Source organism: Syngnathus leptorhynchus, chromosome 3 (genome assembly GCF_054491065.1).
Source record: "Syngnathus leptorhynchus isolate UIUO chromosome 3, UIUO_Slep, whole genome shotgun sequence".
Classification (NCBI taxonomy): Eukaryota; Metazoa; Chordata; class Actinopteri; order Syngnathiformes; family Syngnathidae; genus Syngnathus; species Syngnathus leptorhynchus.
The window spans coordinates 19,404,189-19,424,097 of record NC_141197.1 but is presented as its reverse complement, the minus strand read 5'-3'; the positions used below and the strand labels follow the sequence as shown (position 1 = coordinate 19,424,097).

Below are 19,909 nucleotides of genomic sequence, written 5' to 3'. Positions count from 1 at the left end.
TGTAAGAGACTGTACAGGCATTTGCAATGATCGTTTATTTCTGTTTTTATTCCAAAGTATCTGGTTTCCAAACAAAAACAGAGTTTTAGGGAGGAATTTACTCCTCAGATGTACTCATCAGATATGATCACGGAGGTTGTCTCCTCACCACGGGTGAAGCCACCCTTAATCGCGAGTCCAATAGAAGCCGCGTTGTCTTTATGAATTTGGCAGAAGACGGGCAAACCTTCAGATACTTTTTGTTGGATCAAAGTAAACAGCAAATTGCCAATGTGACCTTTCCGTCTGTACTTTGGCTGAGTGTAAGCCATTCTGAGGGCATTGAACTCATCAGTCAGCAGCCAAGACACGGGATGTCCCTTCTTATCCACCACACAGCAGTTTGGCAGATGTTTGATATAGGCTTCTATTAGATTGAAGTTATCTTTATTTCCTCCAAAAGATAACTGTTGGACCACAAGCTCCGCATGGGACTCCTTCAAAGTAGACGTTGCTAGCGTGGATCTCTTTCTGTAAATGAGGGGATGAGTGCATATAAACAAAGATGACAAAGATAATTCAATGACGTGTCTTCTACTCACTCCAATATGTTCAACTTCTCTGGGTTGTAGTTGATGTGATGGTGACCTCCACGTTCCTTAACTTTGAATCCTCTGAGAGATGCAATTTCACGGACGATTTGAGAGTGATGATTTGCAACTTAAATAGACAAAAGAACAAAATAGGTTTTTTGCTTCCCTTCAACTGTATACGTCAACAAACTAAATCACATTCCATAGATTATTTTTAAACAGTGGAGACTAATTAGCAGATGTAAATACATACTCAGAGCAAAATGAACTGCTTTATCAGTTGTGTCCTTTCAGAACAAATGCCAAATTAAATGGACAAATGATGGCAATGAAAAACGATCTCGCAGACTTTGTTCTTTCATAAAGGCTAATTCTCCCTCTTTATGACCTCACTGTTCCAATAATTTTGGAGGCAAGTGTAAAGCAACACACTCACTTGAATACCACTTCGTTTGAATGGAGCAGTCAAATAATAAGCCCACATTTAAAAAGTGTTTCGAAATCAACCAAGCTTGAACAAGTAAAGTAGTTTAAGAAAAAGACTGCCGGTTACAAGCAGTTGCACCAAACAATAAATAGCTTGGAGTGTTCATGTTTACACACAAACATCGACGCCCACACTGAGTGAGAAAAGATGCTAAGGTGCCTGCTCAGGAATTACAGTGGATGAAACGTTTTGTTTCAAACTGCTTCAACTACCTTCAAATTCAAGTCCATTCCTCCACTTGATTTGAAATTCGTCATCAGTCAGCAGACTTCTTAAAGAGTTTTGGTTTTTGGAGAAGATGTTGTATTTCTCATTGATTTCCTTGAAATTACTCCCAATCTGCAAATCATTCATTACAGATCATGTTGACCTCAACCAAACAAGCAATCCAATTCCTCCAATCGATCCATGTCGTTTTCCCTACCTGGTTTTGACGGTAGCAGATGGCCGTGGTGAAGGTAGGCCAGGAGTCGACGCACATCTTTAGTTGAAACATGTTGTTTTGCAGGATATGATGCAATCCACCAAGAACCTGAAGCACAATTGAGCACAGCAAAATTACAGCGCACTCATCAAGTTGCTCAATGATCGTCACCTGGAAAATTTAAAATAAACTAGTGCAATTAAATTAGCACAATAGTAGCAATAAAAAGCAAATACAAAGAAACCCAATATATTACACTAATGGACTGGGGTAACTCTCGATAAAGAATATTTTTCATCAACGTCAGGTCCTTGAATGCCGTCAAGATGATCATTTTAGTCAGATGCAAATCGACTGTCCGACTCAAACTCTTCGGCTCCGGTGTGCAGGTGGAGTTATACAAGTTTTCTTATGTGACCACATCTTAGAAAATTATTTTTAACCCTTAGATGCATGACCTAGCACACCTGTCGCTGTCTTGTCAACCATCCCTGTCATTTGTCAATTGTTTTTTTTTTTTTTTTTTTTGCTTCCCCTCTATTGTATACATCACATCAAACTAACTCACATTCCATAGATTATTTTTAAACAGTGGGGACTAAGTAGCAGATATACATTCTCAGAGCAAAGTCAACAGCTTTGTCCTTACATAAAGGCGAATAGTGATCTATTTTCCCTCTTTTGATGTCACTGTTCCAATAACTTTGGAGGCAAGTGTAAATCAACAGAATATAAACAGACTTCTTGTATTTCTACTCACTCTGGCATGTTCAACTTCTTGATGTAGGAATGGTAACCTCCATCTTCCTCATCATGGAATCCTCTGAGGGAAGCAATTTCGCAGACGATTTGACAGTGATGATTTGCAACTTAAAAGACAAAATTAGTAGCAATGTCAAATTAAATCGTTAAACAGCTCACAATGTTCACAATTAAATGTTTTGGATGAACTTTGACTTTATCTTGCCAATCGCTGGCACACGAAGACGAACGAAAACAATCAATTGAGGATTATTGGTGGTCAAATATGTCTGTTTCAAACCTCTAAATTTAATTCCATTCCTCCACCTAATAAGTTTGTCATCAGTCAGCAGACTTCTTAAAGTGTCTTGGTTTTTGGAGGAGATGTTGTACATGTAGGGAAGCTCCACAAAACTGCTCCCAATCTGCATATCCTTCATAGGAAGATCATGTCAATACGTCAACCAGACAAGCCAATCGATTCCTCCAATCGATCCAAGTGGTTTTCTCTACCTGGATTTAATGGTAGCAGATGGCCGTGCTGAACGTAGGCCAGGGGTCGACACACATTTTCAGTTGAAACACGTTGTTTCAATCAATCAAGTCAAGTTTATATAGCCCTAAATCACAAGCAGTCTCAAAGGGCTCTGTCCTCTGCATTTAACCCATCCCCATGTGATTTTGATCCATCCCCTGGGGGAGAGGGGAGCAGTGAGCAGCAGCGGCGCCGCGCTCGGGAATCATTTTTGGTGATCTAACCCCCCAATTCCAACCCTTAAATGCTGAGTGCCAAGCAGGGAGGCAATGGGTTCCATTTTTATAGTCTTTGGTATGACCCGGCCGGGGTTTGAACCCACAACCTTCCAGTCTCAGGGCGGACACTCTACTACTAGGCCACTGAGCTGGTAAGTTTCGCAGGATATGATGCAATCCACCAAGAACCTGAGGCACAACCGAGCACAGCAAAATTACAGCGCACTCATCGAGTTGCCCAACAATCCATGTATCAAGCGGAATCCTCGTCCTTAAACACAATTAATATTTTTAACATAGACAAGCACAATAAAATAGTTAGCAATAGAAAATAAATAAAAAGAACCCCAATACTTTGCATGCATGGACTGACTCTTAATAACGGATCTTTTTCATCAAAGTCAGATCCTTAAATGTCTTCAAGATGATAATTGTGTTTGCTGTGTATTAAGTGTCAAGCATGCAGGCTTCTTCAACATTTATAATGTGACCACACCTTGGAATACTATTGGCACTCCCAGAACAATTATTTATTTTGGATTAGTCAAAGCATATTTATTCATATTGGTGTGTCATGTCCTTAATTAAACCTTAATTCAACTATAACCCTGAATTTCAGATAAATATAAATTAATCAATTTTCTGAAAAAAATGTCTTGAGCAAATTTTTAAGGATGGTGACAAACTAATACTAACAAGTGCAGTCAGTCAAGTGCAGGCCTTTCTCCTGAGATCAGTTTTCCCAATGACAAAACTGAGTTTTATGTGAAACAAGAAAGGTCTAATATGCTAAGGAAAAATATTTTTTTAGTGTTCACATTTTCAGTGAAACATTTTTGCCTTATCTTGCTCGATAACTTTATCTTCCATTCTTGAGAACAAGTTATATTTGTTAGTTGATTTGATTTTTGACCTTACTACTTTTGCACTCAATGGTTTGCTTTAGCTAATTGCAAATCTCATTTTTTTTAACAGTTGAAATGATTACAAACAATTATACAAAATACATTTACAACAAGACCTGTTTTATAATTAGTTTAAAGCTTTAATTATATGAAATATAATAATAATAATTTTAATTAACAGCTAATCCTTGTGTGTGTTCTATTTGGAAATCATATGCACTTTGCATAAAATTCAAGGTTAATCACCTTGAACAACACTGAAGGTGGGAGCGCTTGCATTCATGTTCGGGATAATGAGCTTGTTAGATTGTACAATTTAGCAAAGGAGAAGCTTGAGGTGAGCACCAGCTGACAGCGTTGTTCGTCAAAAAGATGGGCAACAGTATTCTAATGTCTTCGTTTTGGCCCTTTGTATTGACATGATGACATCCACTTTGCCAAGCTGGCTGGATGAACCACTTGGTGAGCAAAAAAGCCACGGTACTTTGATTCTTGTTTAGCAAGTGTACACTTTTTATGGACAGAAATTTGGGGTTGCATCCTTCATTCTACTTAATATTTGCCCTATATGAGGAAAGTGATGTTGCTATAAAAGACCACATCATCCAAATAGTCTGCAGCATCAGCTGCTGTGCTACTTGTCCTTCATTTTCTGAAACGTTGCAGTGGCTCCATGAAGGCCAAATGGAATAGCGTTAACTGGAAATGTCCAAAAGGTGCCTGAAATGCAATTACCTCCCTACTTTCTGGTTTCAGTGAAATTGGCCAAAAGCCGAAGACACTCCCGAAGATAGTTGTCCAACAGAAGACATATTGAGCAAGGTTCGGTGTGAATTGTTTTGAATAGTTCAGTTCACATGATTTTCAAAGACATAAAATCTCTCTCTCTCTCGCCCTCTCTCTCTCTCTCTCTCTCTCTCTCTCTCTCTCTCTCTCTCTCTCTCTCTCTCTCTCTCTCTCTCTCTCTCTCTCTCTCTCTCTCTCTCGCCCTCTCTACACATTCTTATTTTTTTTTCTTTCTGTTCTGACAATGCAGTGCAAGTGTAGTCATACAGTGATTCCCAAAGATTCTTTGGGGTCGACTAAAAATATTGTCTGAGAGAAAATGCTTCTTTTCAATGGAAGTAGCTGCAGAGTATTAACGACATACATTTCTCATTTGATTTAATTACCCAGTACTCAAAATAGATTTCAAGCTACATCACATTTGAGGCCCGCAGCGTTTTACTAGCCCGCAGCATGTGCTGATAATATTTAATCGGGTCGGCATAAGGCCTGCGTTTGCCTGCAAGGCAGGAGTAAATCATTCAAGAGTAAAAGCAAAACAAACAGGTAATGTTAAAATAAAAATAAATAAACAAGTGCAATTTTTCAAAAATAAAAATAAATAAACAAGTGCATTTTTTAAACAATTTACAGATTTTTGGTATGATATTGTTTGATTTACATGTTTTAGCTTATGCATTTTTTTGACAAAGCAATCAAAATATACCGCATTTATTTGCCCATATGACCCACCCGCGAGTCATGGCACCACTGTACAATTGAACAAGGGCACCATAAAAAATATATTTCAAGTTTTTTTTTTTCAGTGTGGTCCCATCATCACTTGAGCTTTCTGGTTGCGATTTGTTACTCCCTGGTGTAATTTCCTGTCATGTTTCTATACTCTATTTATTGTGTACCACTCTATCACAGAGCTTGTTGATGTACATTTCTTGATAGCAATAGCTATATACCACACATATTGTAGTAAACAATTGGCAATTTATGATTTTTTCCTTCACTCCAGTTCCTAAAGGTCTGAAACCTACCACTCACCTTTCCACGTCTCTATTTTATCCAAATTCACTCACCGTTTTTTTTTTTTGGGCATACTTCAGTAGTTGCAGGATGGTGAGGTAAAAAGACAAACAAAAGAGTTTTACAAAGTGTCATCACACAAGGATTTGTCTCATCTGACTGAGGACAATACTCATGTTCCTTCATTCAGCATTAGCATAATCCCCTGGGATATCGCTGACCCCGTGCTCTACCCTCTCATCGAAACCATACTTGGAAGAAATCACATTACACTTTGAAGATCCAGATTATTGAGCATGTCAATTGCTATTTCCCTGGCTAATACGTATGGTGGAGACGATGCCGAAAATAAATAATGGAGGCATTGACACCGAACCTACCTCCCTCCCACGCACACACACACACAAACATGCACAAACCTCCCTTTAACTCGCCTGCTCGCTCTGTTAACGTGAAACAAATATGTCAAAATGATAATGTTTGACCTCATTTGCATAGGGTGTACCTTACGAGACGCAGAGCATCTTTTCTGCATTACATTTTTTTTTTAAGTCTACTTTGCGGCACCAGACCTTAGCAAGCTGCTTTGTCATTGCCGCCATATGGTATCTTGACAGTGTTTTTTCACACTAATTAGTCTTTAACAGATATGCCAAGTCCAAATGACTGTAATGTCAAGGCCGGGCTTCTTTGCTGCATCTTAAATAAGGTTGCAAACAAAAGAAGGCCGTCTTCAGGTGCCCGGGAAAAGAATTATATTCATTTTTACAGCAGGATTCTGTGGATTAATGAAGAATGAGAATCAAAATAAGTTATTTGTGGTGTTTATTTTCGTTTTTCTTCATGGATTTCTATTTTAAGAATAATTAATAAGAACATGACATTTTTCAAGACACTATTTTTACGGCAGGATTTGGTAGATAACAGATGAATGAATGGAAAAAATAAAAATCAAGGTTTTGTAGTGTTTATTATCTTTTTTCTTTTTCTTTGTATATTTCCATTTTGAGATTAATTAATAAGAACAAAACATTTTTATTATTTTCATTCATATCTCTCAATTATGTGACATCCTGCAAAATTTGTTGCGAGAATTTGCTCTTAAGGAACACTGGCAGGTGAGGAGTTAATAAATAAGAGGAAATGACAATTGAAAACCGTGTTACCTGCAGACAATTCTATCTCGCTCCTCAAATGGTACTTAGGAAACTGGGCTCCGATTGCTTCCTTACGTGTCTCATTTCCTCTTGCCCACATTTTCTATCTTTGTCTTATTTCTATCTGGGTTTCACTTTCCAGCACTTGAAACATGTCTTTAGCACTCAATTGCATAGATGCAAATTGTAGAAATTGAAATCTTCTCTCTGTCAAATAGACCAAATTTACATAATAGCCATGTGAGAGACTAAAGACTTGCCAGAAATGTGTCAAAATAGCAAAATTTCCAGCGTTAAGTCATTACCACTGCTTGTTCATAGTGTCGTTATCACAGCTAAGAACATATTGTAAAAGCAATGATGCTTCATTTTGAACTTTGTGAAGAAAGGCTGCAACCTCCATACTTAATCATCTAAATAAAATATTCAGAAATTGCATTGTATTCATATGAATAAGAGTACACAGGTGCAAGCATGTGACTAATTATGGCATAAAATAACATTTGAAAAAGACAGAATTGAGAAGTGCTTGTCAAGAAGTCAATAATAGGGATGTTAGAGCCTTTTCCCACTGCACTTAGCATTGCGCACCTGCTTTTCCTTAGCTGTATTTATCGACGAAAAATCAACCATTGCGAATGTGGTACATTATGTATTATGTGCTTAATTTATCTATTTGCATCCTGCAAAAGAAGCACAGCAATTTTTCTCATTTGGTAGACGTAATCCTTAATGGGTCCAGTCAACAGATGATTTTGTTTGCTTGAATATTTGATGTCAATATATTCTTAATATCAAACGATAATTACATTATATGTTCTGAGGAATCACAGGCTTCTACTACTTTACAAGGATATGTCCTTTTCAACTTGAGTTTAACTTTAAAAATTTGCATCCTTGCTCTAGAGCTGCACATAGTCTGTCGCATATGATCTTGTATACGGAAGATGTTAGCGATTTGTATCCTGGCAACATGTGCTGCAGAAATATTCACTGAGGGTTTAAGAGTAAACTTTATGGCATGATACTCAAGTTGCCTACATGAGAAGAACCTTGAGGATGCGGCATTGTCAAAATTGTAATTTGTCCCCTAACACCTCTGGCAAGGTTGCGTCCATGTGGTCGGGTGTGGGGGGTGCTTGACCTGCCGATGTTGAGCTTCCTCGCTCACTAAGGAGTCTGGCACTCAGGTCACAGGTAATGGCTACGACCAGATGGCACCTATCGCCTCGGGACAAAGGGCGGATGCTAGTCATTGTTAAACTTTGGAGCTTTGCATATTCTAGCATTATTTAATGCTTGATTACATGCATCATTTATCACAATTATGTCTTGATAAAAATTTGATGCAAAACACAGGCGAGGCCCGCTGAATATTCACACTTTGACCTCCCCCGCTGAATCAACCCTGGAGGAAAGGAAAGCCAATTATTTTGCACAAAGTATGTTAAACTATCATTAGATGAGACACAAAAGCAATATGAAACCAATCATTTGGTTACGGTAAATAATTGGTCATGATTACAGTCATAGACGACAAACCATAATATGATTGCCATCTATCAATTATTCGGTTAGGTGATACAAATAGCTTATTTATTTATTTATTTATTCAATAAAAAATGTTCCAAAGGAAAAAGTCATAAATCACCAATTTCATGATCCTTTCTTCCCCCCAGTATTTTTCCAAAACCTGGTCCACACCTGTGCAGTGTCCCAATTAGCTGACTACTTTGTGCTGGGGAGAAGAAAACCAGTGACAAACAAATCAGTGCAGGAACTCCACACAGTCGACTGTTGCCAGATGAATTATATGGCAGGTAACAGCTTATCATAATATTAATAAATAAATGGATTGAGTGAAGTTGGCGTTTGCATTGACAGTGCATTGCATTATAAGTATGTTTGCTGCTTACCTGTGTGCATCTGTAAAAGACATGCTAAATAAACCACAGCCAGAGCCAGACAAAAAAATATGTTATGGATGTTAGGCTACTCAAATCAGTACATGCAAGAGAGAAATGGAACAAGAGAGCATTGTGGGTGAATATGAAGTCTCTTTATGTGAGAAAAGTCCAGGTATGCTAGGGGTTAAAACGGAGTGCTGGTATTTCATACTGGCCCATTTCAAGCGTTGATAATGACCTTTTGTGGCCATTGGTGGAAGATTACTGGGCTATTGATACCTCGGAGCCTTCAAGTTACCAAGCTAAATTCATCAAAGCGTTTCAGGCTGAATAGGCTGGTTCATCTCGGTCACAACACAGAGCTTTCTGCTACTTTGTAAATTCTTCAGCACTGCCTTCAGGCATGTGCCAGTACCATTGACTTTCAAAACATTTATGGGTGGGGTACCTGCTTTATCAGTTGCCATTTGGGTGCTACAATAATGACGAGTTTGTCTTTTGAACAAGCAAATAACCATTGAAAGTGAGTTTGTTGAACTGGATTTTCTACTGTTACAAAAGTAAATACCTTAGGGTTGAAGTTATGTATTGACACTGTTGACAGTTTGCTAATATGTACATACTTCCTTCCACATGGATTACTTTCCCAGTGGCCTTAAAATGTCTGTGGATTTGACAGCTTCTTTTTTGTACTCTGTCAAATACAACTGACAGCTTCTATGAGCTCGGCCTGAACTCGATGCTGGCAGAAAGGTATTGATATGTTAGTGTCACCACCCTGAGAATTCTGCTCCATGGCCACAATACAAGAACTGGAGGATGGGTGTTTAGCCCGTGACTGTGTGCGCTCCTGTGGTAATCGGTCCGAGCGTGGGTCGGCAACCTGTGGCCACAGCCCCATCTGGCCACCTTGACTGCGGCTTTAGAAAAGAAATCATGAGTATTTTTTTATCTTAGTTTATTTTTTATATATATTCTCAATTAACATTGCTTTTCTTTCATTGATGAGGGATGGAGTTATTGTAGCACAAATTGGCCACAATCCTCTAGTTGAAGCCTCACATGCAGATGTGATGCACAGCTGACTGATTAAATTTCACATTTGTGATTTTTTTTTTTTTTCCCCCCATCCATCAATTTTCTACTACAATTGCGAGAAGCAACAGCCAACGTCAACAACAGCTTGGAAACATGAGCATCAAAACGCAAACGTGCACCTGCTGCCAATGCTGACTTGAATGATAAAGTACATGATCAAGATCTTCCGGTTAGTCACATGTTCGGCAGGTTTCGGAGGCAACAGCTTGTCTCTAATCAGACACAGTTTCTTTTGGTTCAATTCTTTGCTTTACGTTGCTTTTCTGAAAAGAGAATACCTCAAACCTGTGAACAAAAACACGTTTGACCCATTGGAAAAAAAACGAACCAACGATTTCTAAAAGTAAAATATAAAAACATGATGTAGTACATGGCTTGTAGAAATTATACTGAGAATACAAGAAAGGGTTTGTCTTTTTTTATATAATACCGCTACCGCATTTTTGATTGGATTATGTAAAGTCAAAATTGAATTCTAAATCCATTTGACTGAGAATCTGCGAAGGCTGTCCAGGGACGGAGACATCATTATGAATGTTAATTGTTAATAATTATCCTTCTCCTAAGGGTAACCCGTATTTCAGGACAGTGGAAGCTGATTTGGGGAGAAAAGGAAAATAGAGGACATGTAGACTAAGTGAGAGAATAAGTGAAGGAGAGAAGCATCCGAGTATTTTGTAAAACTCAATGTTGTATGCAACATTTTAGTGACTGGAGGACACAAGAGCCAGCTTAACGTCAGACCGTCTGCTTTTCAACATTTGTATCAGCTCAGAGGATTTCATTTAATACCAACATTAAATGGAAGTGTCAGGATTTTTTCGTCACATTTTGGTTGTGCTGCAAATGTATGAATGTCAAGAAAATTTTACATTCATTCTTCAAGATGGGTATCACAACAGTGTGTGTCCCACAAGACTCAAACTAGTCCTCAGTGCTACAAAACTTCAAAATGATTATTCTACTTAATTCTAAAGATTTGGGTTCAGAATTTGTACGCACAAATAATCACCAGGGTTAAATTCACTGGACAAAAAATAAATGTAACACTTTTATTTGTGCTCCCATTCTTAATGAGCTGAGCTCATAATTGGACTTTTGTACACTAAAGGCCTTAATGAGCACTTCTCTTTTTTTAAAATCATCCAGGTCACAAGTGGAGCATGTGACAATGCTATTTAGACAGCAAAATTATTTGCACAGGTTATCCATAATAAATTAATCAATACATTACAGAAGACTGCTTTTCCAGTCCCTTAACTCTGCAAAATGTAAAATAGTCAGCATTTAATGGCTATAATTGACACCAAAATTTGAACCTGCCTCACAGTAGGTATGAATGGGTCAGTCTGACTCTTTTGACGTGTCCACCGCCTTCCTCACCTTAACAATCTGAGGGTGCCCACAATAAAAGTCCTATTAAAAATATGCAGTTTGACTGCATTGCTGGCTTGGGTTGGAGGCTATGCACACCAAAGTGGCGTGATTTACTGACAGCTGAGACTGACTTCAAATTATGGACACATGAATCTTTAATGACTAAAAATGTCAACTTGGATCCGGGGAAAGGAACACTTGAAAATTGAGAGCTACCTTATGTAGCCATTGTAAAGTCGGCCAGTGGGGTACATTGAGATGATATTTCTTCATAATATATTTCTGTTAAATGGAAGCTTCACTCTTGTGGTGAAGTGTAAATGGAAATACCAAACTTTGTTGGCTGTATCATTACAAGTCAAGTTTTAACAAGTTAAGGACAGTTTTATTTTTTCTACTTTGTCCTCTGAATGTGTGTCAGGGGAGGGAGGGGACAGAAAAAAAGACAAACCTTGAGAGAATTACAGAGTAGAATAATTAGAGCATGTTATCATTTGTATAATCTTCACCACCAACGCATCTCACCTCTACCGCAACCTTGAACTGAGAAAAGTCTTTATCAAAGAAGCTCGCTTGCACATTCTACTTTTGGAGTGCTAGTTTAAATCTGGTCGCGAGAGTTGAAGGAAATGCTGCAATTCAACAATGCCAACATTAACCTTGCCTGTTGGATTCTGGCCCATCCTAAACATCCATGACGTATATGTCTTTCCAAATAAGAAAGGGAAACAAAAAGGGAAGTTAACAATTTGCAAAAAAAAAAAAAAAATCCAGTGCCAACTTGGATATTAAATGAAGTAAATAAATAGCAGCCAGATGGTTTTCACTTATGGTTGAAGCATATCGACAGATTTTCTTTCGTATTTCACTCTCCGTCTTGAAATAGGTACTGGATAGTATAAAGCGTCATTAGAATTTCGATGCATACTAATTGTGCTTGCAGGGAAATTTGGTGTGGCCAAGTAGGAGACATTTGATCAGTTCTGCAAAGCCAGCCAGGCGGGAACCTTTGCTTTCCAGCTCGCTGACTTTTGCCGCTTTGAAGTTGAGGTGCAAAATCAATTGAACACATGGTGGCAAGTAAATTAAGATGTTTGGAGCTTATTGTTGAATAACTGAAAGGTTTGGAAGGAAATATGCAAGCTGCTTAATTTTTCCCTATAATTATCTCAATGCTGTTGGATTTCTTTTATAAACAGTTCAGTTTTAAGAAAAACAATATTTTTCTTCCGGCAAGCTGTTTTGTATGTTGGCAAATTTAATTTAAAGTCAGCATCCAAATGCGAGTGCAAATGGCTCTCTGAGCATTTTTGCTGCCAATTCTCAACAGTTGGATTTTTCTCCATCAAACGGAGGCAAAAGGCTGTCTGTGTATCGGAATAAGATTATCATGGGGGTAATCGCCATCATTTTTGGAGTAAAGTACAGCTTTGACTTATCCCCAGAGGAAAGACAGAAGATAATATATAATAATAAAAGTGTGAATATTTTTGAAGATCAACTTATATCTCCATGTGCGCAATATCCTCCGGGTGACCTTTTTACACATCCCCGCCGCATTTCATTAGCTCGGGAGCAGAATTAGAAGTAGAACCTTGGCCATAACTAATTTAATGGCAAAATTCTCTGGAAACAAAATCAGCCACAAAAGTTAGTTATGGGTGTCATTATTCTTATGATGAAATGATTTTTGTTCCTGACAGAAGCATGCGGCATGTGACAGCAATGAGGATGAGCAAGAAAAAAAGCAACTTCATCAGTGCAAAAATAAATAAATAAAAAGAATCACTAAGACGGAAGAAAGTATAAGCTCTTTACCCGATGCGCCTTTGCATATAAATGAGAGATTAGGCAGAAACTATATCTTACTGTCCGATAGAATACATATGCCTAATTACAATATATTCATAAAGTGTGAGTGTAATTTCCACAAAGGAGATTACAAACGAAGGTCAGAAAAGGCCCTTACTGTTCTCGGCATACCTATTAGGATGATGATGCTGATGCTGTTTCTCCTTCCAGATGAGATGATGCTTCATCCTGAGGAGGAGACTAATTGGGTGACGAATACGTGTTGAGAAACATACTTGAATCGTGAACATGGGAAAGCAGAAAACAAAGTAGTCTGATCAGGCTACTATTTAACATCTTATGACAATAATTATTGTTAAATTTCCTCTGCTGTAATATTACAATGATTTTGTTTAAAATTAGTAAGTACTCAGAATAAAAACTTTCAAGAATATACTAAGATTTAAGGATTTATACGTAGATTCACTGCATTAGTCTTTTTCTCGTCACAAAGCCGCAATGCTTTTTTGTTGAACACGTTTACACATATATGTGCTCACATGATATATTAATCTTAATTGGTGCAATGACACATGCACATAAGCATGGCCATGAATGAAAATGCTGCAGTTAATCACATGAACCGGCAGGACTTTCTTGTGAGAGGAATTTTAATTTATCAATCTTCTCCAAATCAAATGTCACAAAGGAAGTCACTGAAATTCCTTGTTCTGTCATTTCCATGTGAATAAGCAAAAGCTCTTGTTTCTGTTATTGTTGGCGCTGTCTTTTGGTGAATTTTTTTTTATGGAAATCGATTAGATTTTTTCAGTTCTCGCAGGTGCTATAAAAAATCTCACATTAAGTGTAACAATCTGAAAAGTCAGGAAAGATTGACAGTTTTAATTCAGTCAAATGGCACTAGTTGTTCAAAACACTTCTGAACTCAATTGGGAGAGCTCTGTAATGCCATGTCAAAATCTTTCTTTTTTAATTATTACCTTCCATTTGAAAATACTGAATGAAATTGACATTCATATATTTATCAAGTAAGCTTTTAAATAAAGTTCAGAGAGCCCGATTTTATTTTTATTTTTTAACCACACCTCCATAATATTATTCTCATGGGCAGTTTTATATTGTTACTTTTTATACTTTAAAAGTCAATGGGACAATGTGACTAGATACCCAGTATTAGATTTCATTTTAGTGTCATCTTATTTGAGGACATGACCATGAGGTCACAAAAAGGAAACCGTCAATTGTCGACCTTCAAAATCATTCAATGACTAGATCTAATTGGACATGAGAATTTTTATTTGTATTTTTAAATCTCTTTCCACTCTACTTTGAGAGGGATAGAAAAACCTTTCTATTTCTGCTTTTTGATAAAGCCGTAATCATGACAACCAGGAGCACACAAACTGAAAAAACACGACACAAACAAACTAGAGCATAACCGCTTCCAACACGGTCGTATTTAAAGGTAGTTGTTGACAAGATTCCTTTAGTGATTGCCTCAGTGGAGAGATTCGAGTCATGTACTGGAGCCTGGTTCTTCTCCTGTCTTGTGTACTACAGACTACAGAGGTTAATCAACAATCCGTCTCCTCTGTCCCTCTTTCATCTGACCTCTCTCCTCTGCGTGTCTCATCTGGAGGGAATATTGGCATGGTATTTGCTCCTTGATTGGCTGTGGTGGAACAATCCATATATATGTCTGTTGTGACCACGTGGATCCAATTTCTGGAAGCCCCAAGACAGACACAAGCCATCCGATCTCCCTCCAAACGACCTTTGGTTCCAGGGAATGGATCTACCAGAGTGTACGGTGATCATTGATCCTTAGCAAGGCATTCACTATTGATGAAACAATCGAGGCTTTCAATTACCTTTTTTTATGATCTCTTAAGATATATGCATAGAGTATTCACAATATTTTAGATTTGTATTCATCAGGGATTTCAAATTAGCGAGCATTGCTCATGTTGTTTACCAAATGCTTTTCTGAAGATACTTCTCAGTATTCATACCAGAAATGTGACCTACAATATATAAGAGTGGCCTCTGGCAGTGTAATAGCTCAGATGATTCAGAAGTGTGACATAAGGTCATCGTGGAAGAGGGCGCAATGTTTTGTGACACACTCTTAATCTGTCACGGTTATTACTGTGGCTTTTGCATGGAACTATCTGTCCTCTCATCATTTTCCTTGTGACCTTCATGTTGCATTTAAGGAGCCTCTGCTTCTGGAGGGCATATTTGTCATAAATACTTAGCTCTGCACTTTGTCTAAATGAAGACAATTGTGTTGAATTTTCAAAACAATATATTATCTTCTACTTTGTCTCTGACAATGTCTGGGTGTTAGGGTTAATTTGTCTACGCTCAGTAGTGGAAAGGTTGTGCTGTCAGCTCGGCACAAAAATGTGTCACATATTGCATATTTATTCAATGCTAAAGGCCAACATAAAGGACAGATATTTTTCTGAATGTGGGACAGCCCATTGGTTTATCCACAAGAACAAAAAACCCTGTGCCTCAATCACAAAAACGGTGCCATTGTCCAAAGACCCTTCTCAGTGATGGTACTTGATAAAATAAAATGGCTTTAATCTATTCATAGAAAACTCATTCCAAGCAAAGACCTTCCCCACAAACATGATAATTCATGCCCTCTAATAATTTGGGAAATTATTTTTGCAATAATTTCATACAATGTGAAGGTTAAAGGAAACTGCTTGCAAATGTTCAGGGAAAGTTGACTGTCGCTGCAAAATGTGCCATCGCCGTTACACATAGCGTGCTGAACATCCACTCAGTTCCACATTGTGCATGGAGGTTCTTTGGATATATCTTCAAGCCATTTGAAAAGAGAAAAGCAATATGGAGCCCTTTTTTTTCTTGGACTTGGCATTACATTAATTCGCCACCCTCCCACTTCCAAGGCAATTAGCTTTGATGCATTTCAGTGACAATTCTTGCCCAAATCAGTATAGCATGGCAATGAACAATTTCAGCAAGTCCATTGGGCAACAGTTGATAAGCACATCAATGAGGTTACTGGGTAAAAAAAAGATACACAAATAATCTATCATTAATTTTGTAGTTATTCTAGTTTGCCTTTGTTTACTGGTCTTCTAATAACACCAATGCAACTAAATGGGAAAAATACCAAATCCTTAAAGGAGACACAGGAAAGAAATGTTGAATTTATGCAATTTTATTTAATTGGTTGCACAAAAACAAAATAATTTTGATTTTGAATGTAGGTCCTGTTGTTTTTATTCAAAGCAAGCACTTGATAAAATAAAATGGTGTAAATTCCCTTTTTTATTGTACTGTATTATGGAGAAGTTACTTTTTCTTTTAGTGTTGATTGACTCTGAGATGTGTTGCATCAACTTTCAAGTGTAAAATTGTGAAAAGCAGTAGAAAATGACACAAATATGAAGACATATTTAAAACATTTATTGCAGTAGCTGTATACCTGTATAGAAGTAACAAGGATTAACTGTTTCATTATTTGTGATGTCAAACACCCTCACAAGTGGCACATACCGCGATAAGCAAATCACTCCATCCTACTTTATATTGTGACATAAACATGAAAGTGCTTCACAAACCAAATATTATATGCACAAATAAATTCTACAAAAATAAACACACACGCACACAAAATGAAGTTCATTTCAAAAAGCTATATCTCGTTAAGCATGCTGTTCCATTGTGTATTTTGCCATCCATGCTGTGGAAGAAAAACAAACCTTTTCAGACAGCGTTCTCTGCACATGCCTTTTTAAATACCTGTATTGTTATTTTTCATTTTAATACCTGTGCAGTTATGACTCAAAATTTGGCAACCAGCCAATGCATAAGGCATTTAATTGTGGACAATTATAGTGGCCAAAAGAATTGTCATTATTGTATAAGAACAGTTTTTAAAATAAAGTCATGAAGGCACAGTGATTAAAATATGATTGTTGTTTTTTTGTGTGTTTTTTTTGTGGTGTGCAAAAAAAATAATGGTCCCTGCGGAAATAATATACATATATGTATACGTATACTTAGATATATACATGTGTCACCAAATTCCAAATACTACTGCAGGATTGCACTGAATAGAATCACAATTTGACTCAAATCTATACAGCAATAAGATTATCATTAGATAAAACATTTACAAATATATTGCAACCCAATTGTTCTGAACACTTTCAAATTCAGTTTATAGAGTTTTCATAGCATTTTGCTTTTATAATGCACATATCGAGCACTGACATCCTTCATACTTTTTTTTTGTTTGTTTAAAAACAGATTATCTATGATTTTATAGTCACGTGTGCCGTATGGGAAATAATTCATGACAAAAGCATTGTTTCAAAAGCAAACGTAAAAGGGGGCGGGGGGTGAAAGAAAAAAAAAAAAAGGCAGACATGTTACAGGTGACTGTCCAGCCCTGATGACTACAGCAGTGATAGCAGCGACCTCTCCAAATCACTGTGGTTATTACAGATATGTGAAAGTGGTTAATAAGTCTTATTTACAAACACAATGACATGAATGAACAAGCGTCTGCATACAGTGTTTTGAGAACATTGTCTTCTGAAATGTAAATCAATTTTCTTTGATCGTGTCGAATAATATATACTAGCCGAGAACACCTCAATAGCAACCACGTTACATATTTGTATATATTTCAGTCTCCCATGATAGTTTTTTTTAATGAATGTCTTTTCATCCCACCCTCCCCGTTTCAATCCATGAAGGTTAAAAAAAAATACATCCTCAGCATTGTTGACTTGGAGGGAACACTGCAGAAGCACTTTAGTTTTATGCCGTACATTGTACACGTGGCTACCACTATGTGGAAGCATTAGCAGACGTGGTAATAGATGATGAAAAGAAGAAATCAACAACAACAAAAAGAATAACTCCTTCTTTTGTCAGTTTATGTTGTCACAACACACGGGCAAAGTCCATTTTAAAGCTGCTGGTCCTTGGGGCTGTCTGGGCAGGAAGCTGTCTGGCAGGACTTCAAACTTACCAAAGGAATATCAGCCATGCCACTGCTTGTGAAGTGTCCCTCTTCGCTCCCAAATTGCTTCCTGTCACCAAAGTCCGACTGTCCATTCTCTTTTTTCCAGGTTCGAGTCAAGGTATGTCCATTGAGAAATTTATCCTTGGGACCCCACTCCCTCTGCGACCCAAAACTGGACACGGGGGATTTGTGCTGCTGGTAGGACGCCAGCGTCGGAGGCATCCAGCAGTTGTCCGAATGTCCGAGGACCAGGCATTCCTGTGTGCACATCTCTGAGGCCTCCATCAAGCCACGAGGTCCCAGGGGCCCATCTGAGGAGTTGAAAAAAGGAAATCAGGTCAGTACATGTCAAAGATACTCGTTTTTTGGCTTCATTCAAAATATCTTGTTTTTCTACATGTTGCAAAACATTTTTCATAGAGTGGCCTTCAAACCGCTCATGAGAACAGACCCGGGTGTACTATACTAAAAGATTGTATTGACTCGATTGAAGCGGATTTATTATTATTATTGCTGCTCATTCATGTGTACAATATCAGAATGAATGTATTGAATGTCTCCATCTGACAAAACGAATTTGAGGCCCAAACGCGGAATTGTAGCTTTGCTTCAATCTTATGACACGTGAGGCTAACAAATGTGACACCTTATGACTACTGTAAGGGAACATGGAGTCTCATCACAGCAATAAGCCATAATTGGTACACAAAAATTCCAAGCAAGGCACAAACAATCATGGTTGTGTGCATAACCTCAGAATGAAATAATCAATGGCACCCATGAGATAGCAAGATGAATTCCTTAAATGAGATGGTCGACGAGTGAATAGACCTCTGGGGAGATATTAGGGGAGAGAGCTGGAAGGGGAACAGAGTGTGTGTGTATGGACATGGTGCTCATGGTCGAAAACGCTGATTGTGCGTGAGCGTCATAATGATGTCTTTGCAGTTCGCACACTTTAACCTGAGGAAAGACAATCAATCAAATTGTTTGTAGAATTGGATGTGCTCAGATCACTGTATGTATTGATTATGATCATCGTGTGTGTTGATTTTAAAATGCAAAATTGCAGTCATGTTTCTGTCAGAAAAAAATAACGAGATAGGGTCCTTGTGTATATCCTTCATATATAAAAATTCACATGTGGTAGGCAGAAGATTGATTTGTTTTCTCTGAGGGTTTCATCTGTTCATGCACAACAACTTTGTCAACAGGCTTATATTACATAAATGATTGGCTTGCATGAAAGAATTGCTCAGTCAGTCAAAATAACATGTCAAATATATACCAGAGGATTGTTTTAAACCTACAGTGTAGCATCGATCACTAATGCTTCAGCTAGCCCCCGAGGACTACATGAGTAGCCCGCGGGCCTGTTTGAAAATAGCACACCAGTGAAGTGTCCACTTGAAAATGGTCATATTTGCAGAGAGGAATCGAAGGCTAGGCTCACACAGTAGGCAAATGCAAACCAGATGATTTTTTTTTAATATATATATATATATATATATATATATATATATATATATATATATACACACACACACACACACACACACACACACACACGACCTGTAGCCCTCCATTCCAAAAAGGTTAATGGAAGGCCCTCCCTTGGTGAAGCGTATTCAGATTAAATTTATCTGATACCTCTTCTGCTATATAATTATACAACTAATTACCGTAGAGTGTCACTTTACTGGATACTCAATGCCTACATTCCAACTTTTATTTCTTTGTTGCCTCGGGCTTTTAACGCCATCAAATCAATGCACACCTACGTGAAAAACAAAACAAACCCTCCTCTTGTTTGGTCTTTGGAAATGACCTTATTTGAGAATCAGTGACCTCCA

At 37.7% G+C, this 19,909-nt stretch overlaps 2 protein-coding genes and 1 long non-coding RNA gene across 4 annotated transcripts in view; 1 reads left to right on the top strand and 2 right to left on the bottom strand.

Moving 5' to 3' along the window:
• Positions 1-16: 16 nt before the first annotated feature.
• On the bottom strand, positions 17-1,832 carry LOC147059652 (glycine N-acyltransferase-like). The gene is made up of 5 exons (XM_085908031.1): positions 1,740-1,832; positions 1,484-1,591; positions 1,272-1,398; positions 582-699; positions 17-510 (listed from the first exon to the last, which is right to left on the bottom strand). Exons 1-5 carry the CDS (start codon positions 1,815-1,817, stop codon positions 105-107), a joined length of 837 nt encoding a protein of 278 aa, XP_085764157.1. The 5' UTR covers positions 1,818-1,832; the 3' UTR covers positions 17-104.
• Positions 1,833-8,558: 6,726 nt separating this feature from the next.
• LOC147059650 (uncharacterized) overlaps positions 8,559-19,909 on the top strand; it is a 158,345-nt gene continuing 146,994 nt past the window's right edge. For both annotated transcript variants that reach the window (XR_015065701.1, XR_015065702.1), the window contains exons 1-2: positions 8,559-8,662; positions 18,163-18,393. This is a non-coding gene — a long non-coding RNA (uncharacterized LOC147059650). The remainder of the gene's footprint in view (positions 8,663-18,162; positions 18,394-19,909) is intronic.
• The window catches only part of pcdh9 (protocadherin 9), a 104,631-nt gene continuing 101,281 nt past the window's right edge, over positions 16,560-19,909 (bottom strand). The window contains exon 3 of the mRNA XM_085908027.1: positions 16,560-18,367. Within this exon, the coding sequence (XP_085764153.1) occupies positions 18,000-18,367 (368 nt within the window). The 3' untranslated portion in view covers positions 16,560-17,999. The remainder of the gene's footprint in view (positions 18,368-19,909) is intronic.